This window comes from Protopterus annectens, chromosome 10.part0, assembly GCF_019279795.1.
Source record: "Protopterus annectens isolate FY-2018-M chromosome 10.part0, PAN1.0, whole genome shotgun sequence".
NCBI lineage: Eukaryota > Metazoa > Chordata > Ceratodontiformes > Protopteridae > Protopterus > Protopterus annectens.
Window position 1 is genome coordinate 428,876,321 of NC_056744.1, and position 20,778 is coordinate 428,897,098.

Below are 20,778 nucleotides of genomic sequence, written 5' to 3' on the forward strand. Positions count from 1 at the left end.
TACAGACACATAAACACAACAGTTACTCATTTTTGTCTCGGTGGACATTTGTTGGTGTATCCAGCTGTCTGCCTGCTTCTTTTTCTTGCTCACACACACTCACCAACCTTTTGTGTCAGCGTAGGTTTCTTGTCCCCCCCCCCACCACACAACACCCTGTGCAAGTGATGATAACTGTGTCATATGCCTGTTTTCTATCTTTTGGATTCAGAGATGCATAAGGTTTGTGTCTTATGCTCAGAGTGCATAGCTGACGTAGTGCTTAGTATATCTGCCTTTGTGGTGTTGAACTGTTAATTGTACCTTTGACATATATTGGCTGTGGAAAGTTAGACAGTTGATAGCATCACAATTTCCCAATTTTATAGTGAATGATCTTGTGAGGGTTGTGAAGTCAGAAACTGAAATGTGTATCATTACTTTCTAACGTCTGTCTTTAATGATTTTTCGGTACAAACGTATGGTGCTAAACTGAGGGCATGCAGTGATCATCAGTACTTTTGAGAGGTATGACTGTGTGAATCTTTAATGCCTGAGGCTTACTACTTAGTAATGGACACATATAAGTCAAATAAGTCTCTGCTATCATATATTAAGGTACTTTCTGAACAAATTCCCCACCTTTTACTTGCTTACTGAACCAAGGAATGAAATACAAGGATATGCCATAAATTCATATTATTAAACAATACACTCCATGTTCAGGAATTACATTGTAAATGCAGCAGTTGCCACAGTTTTAGGTCAGGCCTGACTTTGTCTGATGCAAGCAGTACACAGCTAATACATAAGGAGGTAAAGGTTGTGTGAGTTGCCTGGCATCAATGTTACTATTTGGATGTGAGTAAGAGGAAGGTTTTAGGCCCCCAGGTAATGGGTGATTGTGTTATGTGTTGTCTCTTAGCCAATGCAAGTGCATACTGACCACGCCTATGTCTGCCTACACCCACAGCAACTGGTGGTTCCCTCTCTGACTCTTTATCTGCCTATGGCTGTGGTGACCATGGTGGGATGTGTACCCCTTCCCCTTGCTGATTCTGCTGAAGCTGTTTCCTCAGGAGCATTTTGTGTAGCATGGCACATTCAGTGAGTATTTCTGTTCATGTCCATGGATGTACTGCAAGGCTCCGCCAGATGTATCTAGGCACCGGAACTGTGACTTCAGCAGCTCAAACACATGCTTTATGATATTTTCGGTTTGAGCATGTGCCTCATTATGTTATTTTCCCATGGGTTTGTCTGCATTTCTGATGGGTGTCATCAGCCACAATTCCAGTGCATAGCCTGCATCCCCTAGTAAATGACCATGTGGGATATCACCCCTAGCAAACATCTGGTACAATTGGGAGGTGTGCCAGATATGTACGTTGTGATAACTGCCAGGGTTGCCAGTACACATGTTCAAGATTATTCACTTAGTATTACATACAACTTGGCAGTTGGTAGAGTGGTAGCCCTTTTTGTTTATGTAGAGCCTAACTTGTTCTCCAGGTGGTGTGTTCATTCTCTATTTGTGCAATCTATGGCACCCAGTACTTACTCCTGCATATTTCTGGCCCTCTTCTCAAAATAATGGGGAAAATATATGTGGTCACTGGCATGTTGGAGCATAGCATTCAGAGGTTGGTGAAGGATCCTGGATGCTAATGCATGTGACACCTCAAACATGTCCCCTGTTGGTGTCTGAAAGGTACCTGTAGCTAAGATTCTAAGGGATACACATACCTGTGTCTTACTGGCATGGGTTCCCCTTGGCTAGCTCTTCCTCTGCGTTGAGGATGGCAGAAGTCACAGAGTTCCTGTAGTGTGTCCCTGTCCACCTTGTAGAGCTCTACAATTTCCATATCATGTAGGCTGTGAAAAGTTAAACAGGGCCTGAAAACTCTTCTTCTTTACAGCCTAGGCCTATTAGCAGTAGCAGCATTATTGGCTTCAACCTGTAGTACGTACAAATGAATTAAAGTAGCAGCAGCCCCTAGCATTCTGTCTGTGTAGACTCTCCATGGTTGTATTCCAAAGGTTTTGGAATTTGCAGGAAAAACCATCATGGAGTCTACATGAATGCTTTATAGCTTTCTGAACAGCTGCACTATGTTGGATTGGCTGATTAGCATACAATTCAACTGCTTATGCTGTAGTTAGCATGCCACACTGTTTATCTTGATTGCACGGGGGTGCGCTCCTCTACACAAGGCTTACTGAATCTAAAACTGTCTATGGATGTGCACACAGTGAAAAACGACCACGTAGGCTTTATTGAACCCCCCTTTTGATTATTTTACCTCTTGCTTTGCATGTGCCTTGTTTAATGTCATTTTATGGCGTGATGATAACGTTAGGGATTATTTTGGTAAATAATCAACTTAATTGTAAAGAAAATCTGAACAGGGTTATCAAGAAGTGCTATACAGTTATCAAGGATATACTGGATATTTTTTTAAGTCAGGATGAGCATGTATAGATACTGATATATATATACATGATTGCTGTTAAACCTAATATTGAATATTGTAGTGCTGCTTGGATTTATAACCATTATCAGATATCTTGGTTGAAAAAATAGAGAAGTATTTTACAGAAAGGTAAGTAGAGTTAATAAATTAAAATATAAGGATAGATTGGTACTGTTGCCCCTTTATCCTTTAAGGTTTATGTTGATCTATGGAGACCTTATAAAAGTAGGAATAGTGTTGCCATGTTGGTTACCTATTTGGCAGTAGAAAAAATTAACTTTTTTATGTAAGACACTATATATATATATATATATATATATATATATATATATATATATATTACCAAATTAGGAAAACAATGTTTTCAGTTTAGAGCAGGCTTCTATTGTAAGAAGTTTCTAACCTGGTATTTATAATTGGTTTGGAGAGGACATTTGTTCAGATTTTGATAGGTGGTGAGATCAAATAAGGTCATTACTAAGGCCCTGAGCTTGATCAATCTGAAAATTAAACACCATTATAATTCATGGTGAGAAATCCAAAAAAAAAAAAATAGGAATAGCAAGTTACTTATGCAAGCCTACTGAGCCAGCCTTTGGAGTTCTTTGATTTGCTTAGCCTGTGTTTTCACATATAACTACACATATAGAATCATCATCAAGTAAATGTGATAATTACTGCAAAGTGTAAAATGATATTACCTATATTAAGTATGCTGTAATATTTATTTCAAAGCTGTTTGAACAAGTACCGTGCTTAGTGTAATACTAATTGTTTCACCATCAGTGCTATTAAATGAATTATACCCATTTTTACTAACTTCTTTTTATTACTTCATTAGTTATTGACACATGCATATAATACAAACAGATAGACAGTCAACAGGAGACATAAAAAACATAACATGCCATGGCATAAAATAAGACAGACAGCAATTATAGCCACCTAAATAGTTTGTAGTAGTTTCTGCAAAATTCACTTTGATAAATAATATAAATTATATGAGGCAGCAAAGATAAAGAGTAGCATTGATTCCTGTACTGTAACAGGAAACAACAATATTTTTCTGTAGGAAAACCAGTGTTTCTTTTGGGAGGATCTTATGATCATTGACTAGTAATAAATAATGACTGCTTAATCTTAGCATTGAATATATACTCTATTAACCATTTTGACTGAGAGACATAATGAATGGACAATAACTATTTTAGTATTACTTGATATTTTCACTTACTAAGCATATCCCACATTTTTTATCCACAATATATTTTATTTTGAAGCTGAACACTCCAAGGTCAGTGGAAAAGCTAAGAGCTAAATAATGTTCATATTAAGAAGCACTGTATCCAAAAGAAAGGCATTATTCTAGCCCAGTGACATACTCCTTTAAAGACCTATCTTAGAAGAATTACACCATTTTAGAATCTTCATAAGTGAAGATATATCAGGCCATGTCTTTTAGCATCTTCATAAGCCAAGAAGTCTAAGCATATGCAAAGTAAACAAAATATGGAATACAAAAGCTTCTGTGTCAAAAAATAGTAAATGCAATGATTAATGAATACTTAAAAGATGAAAATATTCTCAAGACTTCAAAATATATTTAATAACTAGTTTACTTTTTGAATAATTACGAGACTGTACTTAACAACTGCTGCAAGTGTTTTAGTAATTTGGTGCCTAACTAGTGTTATAAACTCCTACCTTCGACTTCCTCTAGCCATATTTCTACCATTCCTTTGAGCTTTCACGTGCTTTATTTCAGATGATTTGTCTTATGCTATCCTTAGCTGCAATTTGTTTTGTTTCTTTCTCTCCCGCTCTCTCTTTTTTTCTTCTTTTTTGCATCTCCCTCCATATTTAGCTTCTATTCTCCATTTCCAGATTTCCTTTAGATCCTTTCCTTTGTGACAGTCTGTAATTTTGCAACCTTATTTTCTGTAGAAGAATCTTCTTCTATGCATTATTCTAGACTACTGGATGACTATTATTTATTTAATTCCACATATGGATTCTTTGTTTTTATCATGCCCCTTACAGCTTTTATTATTGAAGATACATGTCATTTTCTCCCACAGCTGCATTATTTCAATGTGCCTATCTTACTGACATTCATTAAACAACACATGGTATATATCAGTAACGTACAACACACTACAAAACATGTTATTACAGTGCACTGCTTACTTCTCTGTGTTACACTGTTGACTTCTTTACCTAATATGCAATTATTGTATATTTTAACTAAGTATATTTAGTTTCAAACAGTATCACCTTCCAATCAGTTAACTTTTGATGATCTGTTTAAAATTACTCTATCTGCTTGTTGATGTTAATGCAACAGTAACTTATGGAATGATTTATTCCTTTAGCATTAAAAAAAACGTAACCCATTTGAGCTTTTCAAGTACCAAAAATATAAATAAACACATCTATAAATAATAAAAAAAGCACAGTTGCCATTATATTTTCTTTCACTGCATTATAGGTATTTGTTCTGTAAACTAATATAGCAAATTCATAAATAGAAATGTTTTGTTAATTTTAAACATTTTAAAGGGTATCAAGCACTTTCTTGGTGGAAAGTGACAGGTTACGATATATGCAATCTTAAATAATTTAAACTTGCTCTAGATTTTGCAAATAAATACACAAACACTTTTTTTTCCAGATGACGTTAACAGTTTTGCAGGTATATCCATCTAAGACTCCACTTTCTTGCTTTGCCTGTTATTATACATAAATATGTTATCAAACACATCTGAAACAACAAGTATATGGAAGTCAATAATCTGTTTGATCGCAACCGGGCAATGCATTTTCATATTTCATTGTTTTTTTTCAGCGGCTTCTATTTCTGACCAAGATTTTACAAAGCAAAGATGTTTCACTACTCGTTTTGTGTAGTTGTGATTTAGTGATAATCTTCACTTTTACTTTCCTCCTTCTTCAATGTCTATACTTTTCTGGTCTTTCTGAACTTCCCAGTTTACTTCTCAACATAGAAGTGAGAATCTTGTCGACAGCATTTCTGTAACTGGCATACCAGTTTTGTGGGTCTCTTCTGTATTCTTCCATTGTACACTTTGTAGAGTTGACTGAGTTAATCCACATGTTCAGCTTTTCCGGCTTTTTGACTCTGGCATATTTATTAGATTTAAGTAGGTATCTGATTTTAGAAACCTTAGGTAGGGTCCTCTCTCCATAAGCCTATATACAATCTTCTGTGCATTATCAAAGCAAAAAGGATGAGGGTCTTTAATATTCATTTTGATGTCATTTCTTGTTTGAAAGTCAATATTGATCTAAAAGGCAAAATATATATATATATTAGTAAAAATGCAAGTTATAGGAATAATTCATTCAACCCGTGTTTAAGCAAGATGCCTTTCCAAAAAAGATTGTTTTGATGATATTGATTTTACGTTTCATTTTTTTTTTTGTAAACAAGCAATATATTTTCACAAATGCATTTCACATAGAAGCAAACATCTGCATTAATGTATATAATTGGCTGTTAGATACAGTTCTGTTTTCTGCTTATTCACAGAATACTGATTAACTATATTACTTTAGGTATGTCCAATGTATTTTCTTTAGGTTAAAGAGCTTATAAGTTCATAAGGTCATAGGTTCTCAATAAGATTAAAGTTAATGAAAACATTGAGAAGTTCGTCAATATTTCCCAACTTTAGTAGAAGATTAGGAGTAGCACACAAAGTACATTATCCCCATATACTAAGTGAAAATTTCCGATCAATTATCCAATCATCATGGCTGCTTTCTAAGGCTGCCTGGGCAGTACTCTGTGTAATATGTTAATAATAAGTAATGAAAGACTATTCCAGAAATGATGGATACATTAAGATAGGTAACTGTCACACCAGCTGCTATTGTTAGTGTGGTGATACACAGTTAGGTCTCTAAAGTAGGTGATTGTTTAACCATCAGTTACATTTATTTGTAGGAGTTTAAAAAGAGTTGAGTTGTTCATAGCATGGAAGGCTAAACACAGATCACTTCTAAATAGTCTATACAAGACTGAGCATAGAGGACAGGGAGTTTCGTCTATCAGAGAAGCTAGAAGTGCTAAGAGCCAAAATCATTTTGGTGAGGAAATGATGTGGCCTGCCAGGTTGGTTTAGGTGCTTAGCAAACCTGCCAGGTCGGTTTAGGTGCTTAGCAAAGTACATGCTAAATGTGAGGTGTGAGGAAAGCACTTCTGGGAAACCTCTGCAGATATGAATAAAGAAAGCAGAGGAATGCTATCACAATGGAAGCCTTTCACAATGCCATTTAATCTATAACTGAGCATAAATTATTAGCGGAACAACATGTGAAACATTTTCGGTAACATTATATCACTACAAGTTCATTGTATGGCAAAGAAATCTAGGTATGAACATAGAAAATTCCAACTTTCAGAATTATATTTTTCTTCAGGTGGTTATATATCTGAGGTTGTGTGAGCCATATAATGTTTGTTTTTAAGTAATAGTCTGTCAAAGTGATTTTCTTAGGTTTAGTAAAATATACAGCTACATCACAGAGGGCTCTGACAATAAATGTGGACACCAGAGAATGATAAATAGTACAATTAGGAAGGTGAGAATAGTGTAGATAACCTGCAGAATAAAACTACATCTTCAGTCATTACAAGTTCCCAGACAAAATAACATATAGCTCCAGCATTTCTGATTTTCTAGATTAAATGCAAGTGAAATCACCATATGCTTTGCATACCTTTCCCATGATAATGTTAAAGAAATGCAAACAAATGATTTTAATTTACAGTTCTTATATTGTATGTTGAATTACAATCAAATTGTAGATGCTAACTTTGATACTATGTTCTTATATTCATTTCCTGTGAATGTTAATAAAGTGACAGCACCCTGCACCTATCTGTTTAGCGAATCAACAGGCTTATAAATGATGCATTATGTATCTGGGCTTCAGCAGAACCTAAAGAGTGACTATATATAAAGCAGGATAGGGATGGTGGCAGTTGAAAGTCAGCTAAACATGGAAAGATGAAAAATGGGGAAAGGGGTTTAGAAAGTGTTGTGGAATCTACTGGTATCCATCGGTTGTTAGTAAAAATTGAGGGAAAGTAAATGAATTTAACACACAGATAGTTGTAGCCTGACTCAGGCAGAGGCAGAAAGGGTTAGATTTGCGAGTACACAGGGGAAAAAGGAACAGCACCTGGGATGTGAAGTAACAGGGCAGAAATCTTGTATGTCAAGGGACTGTACAGATGTTAGGCTAACACTGGAAGTAAACTGTAAGGAAATGGAGAATATGAAAAAGGAGTCAGCAGTTGGAAATTCTTCATGTTTTTGGTAGAATAGGAGTGAGAAGGCTGGTCAAGAAGAGAAAAAAGCCAAACACTAGTGTTATTTTTTTTTTATTTTCTTGCTTTTCTCCCCAGACCTCCACTGAAAATGGGTTTCTGACCCAGTGGACTTTCCCGGTCATAAAATGTCAATAAATAATAAGCAATAAATAATTATGGCTGTAAACTAAGACCAAATATCTAAGACGTTAAAATATAGTGGACTCAACATGATAATGATATCTGTCAGAGGTTCCAGAAAGATCTGGAAGCAAGAATCATTGAAACAACGTATATTAATGGACTAGAAAGACCCTTTATCTTGTTATAAGGAGGAAGGGAGATAGATAGCAGGGAAGGCCTTTAGAAAAATAAGACAGAGTAGTGCCCTTTAATTGTAGTAAGTCATTGGCAGAGCACCATGGAGTACATGTATATGTTCTGTTATTGCATTAAAAATTAATCATAGGATCACATACTGGGCAATACAAAAAATGCAAACTTCATACAAGTATAAACTCATGCAGTATGTGCAACACAATGTTAGCTTATGCCTGATAAGCTACTCTATTCTTTAGATACTATTTTATGCAGTTCATTCTCTAGTCAAACAATCATGAGCTTGGCAACATTTATTAATGTTTGTTGTTTTTCTTTCGGCTTTTGCTAGTTAGGGGTCGTCACAGCGGAACTCCGGTCCGCTAATGATTGGCAGTCGATTTTTATGGTGCCGAGGTGCCAGCCCGACGCCCAACCTTCAACGAAGGCATGCCCATTCACGCATGTCTTTCAAATGCCACTCAACCACGGGGAGAACATGCAGACTCCACACAGAAGGCGCTCCAGCCGAGAATTGAATGGGAGAACTTCTTGTAGTGAGGTGACAACACTACCGCTGCACCACCGTGGCTTTTCTTGGCAACATTTATTAATATGGAATTAAAAATGCATTAACAAATAAATGGAAATGCATACATTGGTAATTCCCTGGATATGTGTCCCTTTTCAGGGTTAACCCAGGAACACTCGCTGGTCAACTGACTAGCTCAAAATCACATAGTAAGCAAATGGAAGAACAAGGAATCAAACCATGTACTCTGTACAGAAAGTAGCTCATTAACAATTCAGAGCCTTAATCCTGTGTTGTAAAAAAATTAGTATGATAAGATAACGAACAGGTGATCTTTACCATTAAATTAATAGCTGTATAAATATTTTCACGCAATGATTTAGAGTTAAATAAAAGTACCATGTTGCAACTAAAAAAGGGAACTTACCTCTTTTAATGATTCTTCCTGGATAAATTCCTTATAAATTGCTTCTGCTTTCGATATAAGAATAGTTAATGCTTCTGTTTTTTTAAAGTCTTCACATGCTACCCAGAATTCCAAGTTCTCTTCACTGTGTTCAGACTGAAGAAAGGTTTCAAAGACAGACAGACCACCTGTTGAAAATGGGAAACACAAAATGTGAAGTTATCTCATACTTGTTGAAACACCTAGCATATTTTCACTGCACATAATTCTTATTAAAAGTCAATCAACTAGTATAGCATATGTACATTTCTATTAAGCACTATGAAATTTAGAATGGTTAGTACAACTGTAGTTCTGGTACCTACTTGCATAAGCTTGTTAAGCAGTATGTTAGATACCTAAATGTTGATAGCTGAGATGGATTGACAGTAATATACTGTTCTTTTGACAAACACATTTGAAACACTATAGGAATTAGAAAGATAAAATGCACTCAAGCTGATATCTCTGTATGAACAGTTGATGGTGTTTTTTGCACTGTAGAATTTAATCATCACCTGTCTGACATGGAACTGAAATTCAGAGACAGGCTAGATACAAAAAAAGGTGAGACTCAGAAATGCCATCTACACTGAAAGTCAAACACAGAATGTAGGACATTTCATTTACATTACTGACAGGAACACTGTTCAGAACCAGTTATGCTTTGATCCAAATGCAGTCAGTGCACTACATTGTGAAGTAAACAGTGCACTGATTTGCACAACAGTTCATTTTTTTATATCACTGTTAAATTAAGTACCACAGGGAGAGACCCTGTTGGGACAGGTGGGAAACAGCACACTGTGCTCACATGTAGTATAACAGTGCAGGATGATAAAGGGGTAATAGTAATGAAAGGGTGCACTGGGAGGTAGTAACCTTACTAAGAAACCAAAAGGCAGACAGCTTGCAGTGTTGAATGCTCATTTGTTTCTTAGTACAAAAGTCACTAGGATAGGAGATACGGACATGCTCAGAGTACACAGATTGTGGCAGTAATAGGTATAAGTATGCTGAGTTTGCACAGACCATCCAGGTCAAAGATACAAACATGATGAGGTTGCACAGATGGCAAGACTGCGTACCCTGTTGTGTAATTAGCTTATAATATACCCTGGTGGTATGATGTTTGTGTACAGCAGGCCAGCATTATGCACTGTTTTGCAGAAATATCACACTCAGTGCCTTTGTGGTGTATACCAAGGGTAGTCAAAATAACAATAAAATGCACTTTACACTAATGTTGTGCACGTGTGCGCACACAATCATATCAGTGCAGGATCTGCAGTATTCATGGTAAGGAATGAATAAATACTGGCTACTTCTTCTATCACCAGTAAACAGGAATAAGAAGTCCAATTTTAGAAAGTTACTAACTGCTTTTTAATCATTACCCTGCTCTGTGTACTATTCCTTTTTCATATATATATATCTAGGCTTTGAAGAGCAGACATAATTTTGACTTCCATATAAGTAGAGTTATAGTTTTAAGCGGGTTGGAAAGCCAAGGACATAAGGGAATTGGGTAGCCACTTTCAGGAGATTCAGGCCTTGAATTAACAGAATAAAATAATTTGCTGATATTTTGAACTTGAATCAGTTAATTCTTGGAGAGATATCTGTCATTTAAAATAATAAATAATATCCAGTGAAAATCAATATATATCTCACAGTCGAAATTCATAAAGTACTTGTTCAAAATGTAACGCTGCTGTGCACTTCTTTCAGACATGCACCAGTTGTAGCACTGATGCTAATTTCATTGACCAATAATGATTGATTCTATTGCAAGAAAAAGGCAACAGAATTCTCCAGAAAAGGAGCTGACATGCTGCTACTCAGTTCTACCTACACTGGTTGGATGTATAGTCCCTTGTTTACATTTATGAACTGTATGTAATAATGGGTACACGTCAGGACTCCCCCCAATATTGGCTGGGATGGTGAAATGTTCAGAGTGAGGAAATGTGAAAAAGGGGAAGCATTACTTCATAAACTGGATGGTTAGCATTTGGAACACTTTGCTATAGGAGGTAGTAAAGAGCATGCTTACATTAGAATTCAAAGGGGCGTGGGGATCAGTGGCACAAAAGAAGGTAGAAGGAATTGTAAAGGGCAGCTAAACACTAAATTAGCTGTCCAATCAGCCAAACATGATGCACCATGAGACTTCTGTACATGAACTCATATGTTTGGGCTTCTTATCCAGTAACATCTATCAAGGTAGTACATATAACACACACAATGCACTATGAGACTTCAGTACAGAAACTCACGTTTGGGCCTCCTTATTCAGTAAAATCTATCAAAGTAGTACATATAACACACATAATGCACTATGAGACTTCTATACAGAAACTCAAATGTTTAGGCCTCCTTATCCACTATCTTTTATTATAGTAGTACACATAACACCATTAGAGCAATGAGTACATTACTTAGTTAAGCATTTTTGTAAAGTACTCTGCAATTTGACATGTCTTACAACACTACATGTGAATACGGCGGAATTATAGTACTTACTTGAAGATGCAAGTAGTTTCTCCAGTGACTGTGACCAATGAATTGCTTCAGCTGAAGCCAAGCTAAGGAAGTAATAAGAGAAAAGCATTACTTCAGCATGACATAGGGTTCTTAGCTATTTACTATGACAAAAAAATTCTAGTTATGTCTGAAAGTATGGAAAATACATTGTCTGGCTGATCATTGCTTATTTGAGAAATCAGAACTTGGAACTGTATTAGTTAATTCATAATTAGCAAACATGTAGATGAAAGATGAACCTTATCTTAACTAAATCGTTCCACTGGGCTAATTGGAGAATTGCTAGCAATGCCAGCATTCAGCCATTGCAGTTTGACAATATGCACATTTCTTTTTGCACGCAACAGATTACAGACTTTTGGAAGTAAAGTGTTAAAACTAATGTTGCATACAAAAAGCTCTAGTAACACATTGCTTGGTAAACTAGTTATGATTTGATTAATTGCACAAGCAATGTTTTAGGAGGAGCCAAATAATATAGAAATTCTGAAACTGCAAATGCAAAACAAAAATAATGAAAAGTCTTGATGTCAGAAATAACTATCAATACATAGCATCTTCTAAAACAAGTGGATGCACTTATAAGGACATTACATGAACACAAGACATAACTTGTAGCACATGTTCCTGAACCTTACAAGCATTCTTAAGCAACCGATTTAATAATTTAAGTTTAAATTGCTAAACAAATAAATGCATAAATACATAAAGAAACTGAGTTCCTTAAAACTACTACAGGAATGTATTTTTTTGCTTGTTGGTGTTGTCTTTCATCACTGACTACACCTATGCCATAGTTTTTATACTACAAAGCATCTGATAAGGCATCAAGATTTACATTACAATGAAATGACTACATTTGTAGATGACTGGAAATTAGGAGCTGTCATTGAATCCCACACTGACACAAATGTTCTCCAGGAAGGGCTGACACTGACAAACAACTGGTGTATGAGCCATGGACTAAAACCAAATTCCAAAAAATGCATAATAGTATCCTTCAGGAAGTCATCTAATCCCTGGTAAATATCATAATGACAACACGCCCCTTAGAGTTGACCCATGTAGTCAGGGACTTAGAGACAAACATAGACAATAATCTAGCCTTTGACCATCATGTATCTACTGTACAGTAGTGAGGCGATAATTCTATGTTGCATAACTTATAAACTAAGATATAGCATCTAGGTCCAAGGAAGTCATTGTTCCACTGTTTTCGACATTCATCAGACCTTTCATTGAGTACAATGCCCCTTTGGTATGTACCTAATCAGGCATGTGCAACAAATGGAATGTCCACAGAGGTTCCTCACTAAAAGAATATAGGGCATAGGTAAAATGTCCTATGCAGACTGCCTCAAGGGTCTATCCCTGTATTCTGTCTCCTACAGGCTGTTGAGGGGAGATCTATGCTTGGCATACATGGCATTGTCAGACCCCACTCTATTGGACCTCCTGTGTATCAGCAAAGCAAACAGCACCAGAATTACACGTTCTAAAGGCTTAAAACCTTGTCTGTGATATAAATAGGACCTGCTGGAGAGGCAGATATGTATCTGAGGCTACCCCATCTCTGGAACAGGCTCCAAGTCCATGTGAAGCAGAGTTCCTCCCTAACCCATTTCAAGTGTAACTTGGACAATTGGATGGGGAACAGGAAATTCATCACTGGCTTGGCACCTATGTCTCAGGCAACTTGTAAAAGGTTCATCTCCCAGGCCCCTGCTTGTTAAAGAAGCATCTCCCAAGCCCCTGCTTACACTTATCAAGGGTACCAGAAGATGTCAGAGATTTGGCATGCATGGCTAGGCTTAAAAGGCCCTTATAGTTGCTTACCTAGTGAATACCTATGACCCTATGACCCTATAATGTAACTAATAAAGTTTGCAACTATCAAGATGGTTGTGTTAAGTCTGGGTGGAATGTATGGACAGAGTAAGGCAAATAAAAATTAAGGGCCAGTGTACAGGTAATGGTGTTATACATCAGTGATATTTGCAAATTAGTTTATGATTGTTACAAATAAACAGCCTGGTGCATGTACGTGCAGGTGCTTATGGGTTATTCTCTTTAGTCATCATAATCATATTCTAAACCTCTGCTACATGAATGTAATTGTTATTATTATTATTATTATTATTATTATTATTATTACGGTCATCATTGTGAGAAAATTCTAGTGTGTTTTAGGGTGAAACAAAAGGTGTCTGCAGTGTGATGAGAGGGCAAGTCAGGATTGATTGTTGGAAAATCTTTAGTAATGGCTTTAATGTGTTCTATAAAATGTGTGTTAAACTGAGCAGCTATTTTGAAGGGAGCGTTATTTGGGGCATGGTTAGAAGTGGCACTTAATCCAGTTTGGAGTATATTATTATTAGAAGACCAATATTTTTTAAGGTTTAACACTGATTTAGTCGTAAGTTACTGTAGTGGATTTTCTTGTCTGCATTAATCCGTTTAAGTATTGTAGGTTTCTGAGAGATCTGTTTTAACCACTCTTTCAGCGCTCTATCACTGTCATGCATTAGGTGCCTGATATGAGTGAATGACCATGGAGTATGGTTATTCTTTACTCATCTTGTTCTAGATGGAGCCAGACTATTGAGGGTTTTCAAGAAAAGTGTGTTAACTGGTGTATAACTTCACAGAGTGGGATATTTTTCAGGATAGAACAGTTAAAGGAGCTTAGGATCCTACTACATGTATCAGGTTTAAAGTTAATGAGGTTACGGGAAGTTAGTTCTAAGTGTTGTTTGATGTGATGGGGACAAAGTCTGTTTGCATATACAGATACATGGACGCCAGAAGTCTAAACCTCAAAATGCACGCACTCGAGACTCTCCTTAGTATGGAGAACATCAATGTCTGTGCAGTAACAGAAACCTGGTTCAAGGCTCCAGAAAGCACCCCAGCACTACCAGGTTATACTTCATACCATGCTTTTCGGCCACAAAACTCGGACTGAACCACAAAAGGAGGGGGAGTATCCATATACATCAAAAATACCCACACCTCCAGGTTAGTAGCACTGCTCGAAGCAACGGAAACCATCCATGTGCAACTAACAGTGGGTAAAACTGCCTTTCAGTTGATAGCCTGCTACAGACCACCCTCCCAAACTCAGGAACCCCACTCGGCCTTCCTGAGAACACTGGAGAACATGAAAGTCTCTCCAAACACCATTATATTGGGTGACCAACTACCCAAACATTGACTGGGTAAACTACTCAAGCCCACACACTCTCGCCCAACGGTTCCTAGAATTTATAAGCTCAAATGCTATGGAACAACTGGTCACCACCCCCACAAGAGGGGAAAACATATTGGACCTGGTCATCACAAACATAGGGACTCTATGTTCCACACCAGAGGTATACCCCTCACTGGTAAGGTCAGACCACAAATTAATCTCACTGGATATCCATATCCTGTCCCCACCCCAGCCAAGGTAACCACGGTGAAGAACTTCTCAAAAGCAAACTTCACACTTTTCAAAACCAAGGTGGTATCCTTTAAAGCCCCTGGGCCAGAGGAAAACATGTCTCAAACTGCAGATTCCTTCACAAACGCATTTTATGGACACCTACAGGAATGTATGGATCGTGCTATCCCAAATAAAACTAAGACTCACTCCTCCAAAGGCAGGAGACCTGTCTGGTGGACCTCGGCCATAAATAAGCTATACAACAAAAGGAGGAAGCTTCTACATGATAGAGCAATATCCCAAAAAGGAAGGCATCTCTGATCAGTACTAGCAAGAAGCTACGATCCGTCATAAAATCATCTAAGGCCAGCTACGAAAGAAAAATTGCACAAAATACTAAGGACAATCACAAGGCCTTCTTTAGTTATGTCAGGAACCTGGGCGGCAACTCCCAGATATGCTCTGAGTTAGTGCAAAATGACAAAAAAATACACTGAACCCACAGACATTGCCAACATCCTGGCAGACAGGTTCAGTGCAAATCCCCCCCCCATCCCCCCCAAAAGAGCAAATCTCGATCCCAACAGAGTGTAGCCTCCCAGACATCATAGACGAACAGGTGAGAGCTGCCCTCTCCAAAGCAAAAAACACAGCATCAATGGGACTGGACGGTGTCCCAGACTGCGTCTTACACGAGCTACATGATGAACTTAACCCTCACATTAAGTCACTGTTCAAGCTTAGCCTTACCACAGTATATGTACCCAAGGAATGGCGTATAGCAACGGCGGACCCACTCCACAAGGGAGGTGCCACAACAGACCCCGGAAACTATCGCCCTATAAGCCTGACTAGCCTGGCCTGCAAAGCTATGGAGCGTATCATCATGGAACTCATAAACAATGACATCGGAAACCTTCAGACACTGGACCTACCCAATTCGGCTTTGTTAATGGCAGATCTTGCCTCTTGAACCTGGTCGACTTCTTTTAAATAGTTACCAGGGCCATAGATGAAGGGAAGGTAGTCCACACAGCCTACCTGGACCTCACAAAAGCCTTTCGACACAATACCCCACTCAGGAATCATAAATAAGCTCACTAGCTTAAATATCAACCCCTATGTCACAAGATGGGTCGCAAACTGGCTCAGGGATAGAACCCACATGTTCAGAATTGGAGGTGCCTTGTCAGACTCTAAACCAGTCACAAGTGGCATCCCACAAGGTTCAGTCCTGGGACCTCTCTTGTTTGGTATTTATTTCTCTGAGGTACAGGCAAACACGGGAGGACTATGGCTGACCAAGTTCGCAGATGACTGCAAACTGGGTGCCATAATAGACTCTCCAGCTGACACAAGCATCCTCCAAAAGGGTCTCACAGAGACAGATAACTGGTGCCAAAGCCATGGCCTGAAGCTAAATGCTAAAAAATGCATAGTCATACCCTTTGGGAAAAACAAAGTGCCCACAGGCTACCACATAGGAGGTAATCTATTAAGTACAGAGGAAGTAATTAGGGATTTGGGGACCCAAGTAGATAGTAATCTCTCCTTTGACAATCACATTGCCAAAGTGGTTAGAAAGACCTTCTATATAGCCCACCTCATCACGAAAGGTTTCACATCTAGATCAAGAGAGGTCTTTGTGCCACTCTATTCATCACTCATCAGGCCCATAATTGAATACAATGCCCCATTTGGGATGTACCTTACCTGACACCTGCAGCAACTGGAAAGACCCCAAAAGTACCTCACCAAGAGGATCAAGGGACTCAAACAGATGCCCTATGCAGTTAGGCTAAAGAAACTCCAGCTCTAATCAGTTGCTTACCGCCTACTCAGAGGCAATCTGTGCCTGACATATAAAGCCATGTCCAACCCAGAATTAATGGACATGCTCCACCTCAAGAAATCGAAATCCCTTAGAGCTACACGCTCCAGAGATTTAAACCTCAGCACAGAAATAAATAGGACATGCTGGAGGGACAGATTCATATCCCAGAGACTCCCTCCACTCTGGAACAAAATCCCAGTCCAGGTTAGGCAGAGTCCCTCACTGACCCTCTTCAAGAGAAATCTTGATGAGTGGATGGGAGATCGTAAGTATACCCCCAAGATCTCTTCTGGGTCCCTGCTAGACAAAGGCACAATAAACTAACCATAAATGGGTTATATTCTGTGACCTACTATTCAAAGGCACAGTCTACAAATCTAAAAGGGTGGCGAAAGCCAAACACACTCTGGCTAGGCTTATAAATGCCCTAGGGCAGATAGCCTAGTATCAACCTATGAACCTATTAAGGGAATCGTAGAAGGTGTTACTTGAGACATACTTAGTGGAATCAGACACTATGATCTAGTCAAGAATTGAACCACGTTTTTTCAGATAGTTATAACATGAGGGAGGAAATGAGCTGATTCAAGACAAGTAGAATGAGGCTAGTTGATGGGTATTTTGTGGAGATAATCTGCCAACTGAAAATACTTAATTAACGTCACCTAGCATTATCTTTTCATTAGAAATTGTATGTGAGATCCAGTTTAGGATGTTTTCCAGGGTTGTAGCATTATTGCTAAGACGACTATAGAGTTTTATGAAATAGAGTTGTTTATGGTTATTTAGCTTAAAATGGAAGATAAGGAGTTTGGCAGTATATAATTTTGGGATAGATGTATTATAAGGTAGGCTTTCCAGGTAGTCAGGGTATAGTAAACCTACTCCACTGCTTTTTTTCAGCCCTAATTGTATTATAACCAGGCAGCGATATTTCAGGGTCAAGTATATGGAGTTTTATCCATGTTTCAGTTATGGCAAGAATATCTGCATTATTGTGTGAGATCCAGGCATGGAATTCTGACATTCTAGTATAGATGCTACAGGTACTTAATGAATAAATTATTAAGCTGTTTGGATGAGTATGAGGTTGGTGGTTTGGGTTTCGATAGTTTTTGTGATGGTGGTGTGGTCTACGTTTTGGAAGGAGATGGGGGGCTGAATAGGGAGTGGTGATTGGCTTGAAGTGAGTTTTGGAGGCTACTGGGGAGTCAGAATAGGAAGAACGGCTTGGGTTGGGGTGAATATACCCACACAGTGGTAAAAGAGAGAGAAAGAGAGAGATGAATAAGTTTTATAAGATTGTTTTGGTGAAGTAGGTGTGAGGATTTAGTCATTTGAAATTGAAGTTAAGACTGGGTGAGCCGCATATATTAGAAGTGATTAGTGGTGAAGTGGGGGAATTTGAATAGTTAGAGGTGAAGGAGACAGTGGGAGAAATGTGTGTAAGACTTAGAGATGTATGGTAATTTGTATGGTGATAAAACAGGAATAAGGATGCATTAATATTTAAGACAAGCATGGTATGTAGCTTTGTAGAGAGAGAGGTCAGTGAGAGAGGAGATGAAATACTGATGTAACAAATACAGGGGTAGATAGTTGAGTGGGGTGGATATGTGGCATGGATGGAGTAAATTCTAATCACTGTGGTCAGTTAATAAATATAAGGGAGGAAAGAAAGTTGGACTGATTAAATGCAGACTAATGGTTTAGGAGTTGTGTTATTGTGCCAGAGCTATGCCTATATTTATGTGTATGCCTTTAAGAGTGGTGGGACACAGGTGGAGAACAGGTCTTATAACTGTCATGCCATCAGAGGTGGTTGGTGAACTGGGGACATGAGGGGAGTATAGCGGGAAACAGCTCCACCACCTACAGAAGGACTCTGTAATCCTTTCAGTGGAAGAATGTTATATAATAGGAACAGGAGTGCAACACATGCTTTGGAAGCACAAGGGTTATGCCACTGTATCAGACTGAGGTTACATTAGAGTTGTCTTGAAGGAGTGAAGTCCTGCAAAACACTATGCATCTGTAGTTGAGTTGACCTAAGACAGATACAGATTCACAGCAAGCATCTGTCGGCAAGAAAATTTGCAGAGCGGAGGGTAGCAAAGTAAATCTGCAGGAGAAAGACTATAATCAATTATCTAAAGGAGAGAGCAGATGGCAGTCATATAATAATATTGTTTGAGGATGTAACCATGAGTTCTGTGATGGGACACTACACTGCGCTTTCACTTCTACTATATGAAAACGGAGAAGAAGAAGAGCAATCCACTATAAGCCTAAAGCGAATAATCCCATGGCCCTAAACAACATCACAATGGTATACATTGTTATAATGATGACTGTGTTTCAGATGTTAATGTTAGCACTGCTATTGTTTTTTTTCATTTAAAATACAGAGCTGATGGTTATCATTTTAAACAAGTTTCATGAACTTCTTCAGTTAAAAAAACAATTTAATTGAGCGCCAATATGCACAGCTGACACCAAGCAGTTATGTTAAAAGCAATCAGACATATATTTATGAAAATTCTGCTGACATCCCATAATATACAAACATATTTATCATATTTGCATGATTTCTGACTTTCTTAATTTACTTGTAAACAGTGCATGGTGGTTCTTGCCTCTTGATAAAATATTATTGTTGTAGGATGAAAAACAGAACTACCAAAAATGACACTTAACTAGTAAGAGCACTGAAAATCAGTGAAGAATATGAAATCATTTTCATTCTGTAACAGCATTCCCTGGGTTTCTAGTCATTTCCATCAGTAATGGACTTACTTTTGTTTCCTCTTGTCTTCCTTGTTCTTGTTAATGCCAAAACTGGCTTTCAGGTGGGCTGAGAAGGCAAATGGAAAGATTAATCCAGGCATCACGACAACAGATATTGTCCCCTACAAACTGAACAAGTCAATCTTCTCTTTCAAGTGACTATCACAGTAAGTATGAGCTTTTCTTATATATGTACACGTATATAGAGGAACACAGAGATAGTAAGTACAGAGGAAGTGCATGTGGTTTAGACACCACAAAAACAGAAGCTGTCTCAAGTCACCTCCTTCTCTCTTTCTCTCTCAGGGTATGACGTTACAAATCTTGACTGTTACCCTGTTCCTGTGAAATGTAAGAATTGCGAAATTAGGTTCACATTAAAATATTTATTTAAAAAAAATGCATCTATTTAATGCAGAGCTCCACTGTGCAATTTCAGCCCTTGAGCTTGCCAGTTAGTTTGACTTAATTTGCATTTAATGAAATTTCAGAAGGGAAAGAACATTTTTTTTTCATGTAATTTTCTTACATAAGTTCATATATTATTCCCTCCAAAGTGTAAGATCAACATTCATTTATGCACATGATTTGTAGAGTATTGCGTGATCAGAATTTTATGCATTCATATTATACTATATTATTACACAGTTAGCCATGATAATACAAAAGTGGGTCTATTCATGGTGCAGCCAACAGCACTGTGTTGTATTTAGACAATGTGGCATAGTACAACATGGCATTAATGTTATGCTTATGTGTAACTAAGGAGATGTACATTTCTCTGGCACACAATATGGTTTTACAGAACACAAACCAATGTCTAAAGCAGAGAACAATCTGGTCTCCTGGCATTTATTTTGACAAAGAGCATGCCCATGTGGTCTTCTTGCAAAGCCATAAGGGACAAGTAGCCCAACTGCCTATATTAACTTATTTGCTGTCTTAAGAGGAGCTTGTTATTTATTTGGGTGAAAAGTAATAATGAACACTATACAAGTATTCTTTTTTGTCCAGTTCAATTTATCAATAGTACTTTTTAAACTTATATTTCAAATATAGCTAAGAAGCTCTCTTGACACATCAACATCTCTAAAATAATT

General features: G+C 37.7%; 1 protein-coding gene across 1 annotated transcript; it reads right to left on the reverse strand.

The window, feature by feature from the left end:
* Window positions 1-3,268: 3,268 nt before the first annotated feature.
* LOC122813171 (regulator of G-protein signaling 1-like) lies at window positions 3,269-19,869 on the reverse strand. The gene is made up of 4 exons (XM_044085326.1): window positions 19,688-19,869; window positions 11,613-11,674; window positions 9,069-9,235; window positions 3,269-5,758 (listed from the first exon to the last, which is right to left on the reverse strand). Exons 1-4 carry the CDS (start codon window positions 19,777-19,779, stop codon window positions 5,570-5,572), a joined length of 510 nt encoding a protein of 169 aa, XP_043941261.1. The 5' UTR covers window positions 19,780-19,869; the 3' UTR covers window positions 3,269-5,569.
* Between the last annotated feature and the right edge of the window lie 909 nt (window positions 19,870-20,778).

Bases quoted from the DNA above. Each gene is read 5' to 3' on its own strand.
- LOC122813171 (XM_044085326.1), bottom strand. From the start codon at position 19,779: ATGCCTGGATTAATCTTTCCATTTGCCTTCTCAGCCCACCTGAAAGCC. The intron at 11,675-19,687 runs GTAAGTCCATTA...TTACTTCCTTAG, and splicing joins GAAGACAAGAGGAAACAAAA to CTTGGCTTCAGCTGAAGCAA. The intron at 9,236-11,612 runs GTAAGTACTATA...CATTTTCAACAG, and splicing joins GAAACTACTTGCATCTTCAA to GTGGTCTGTCTGTCTTTGAA.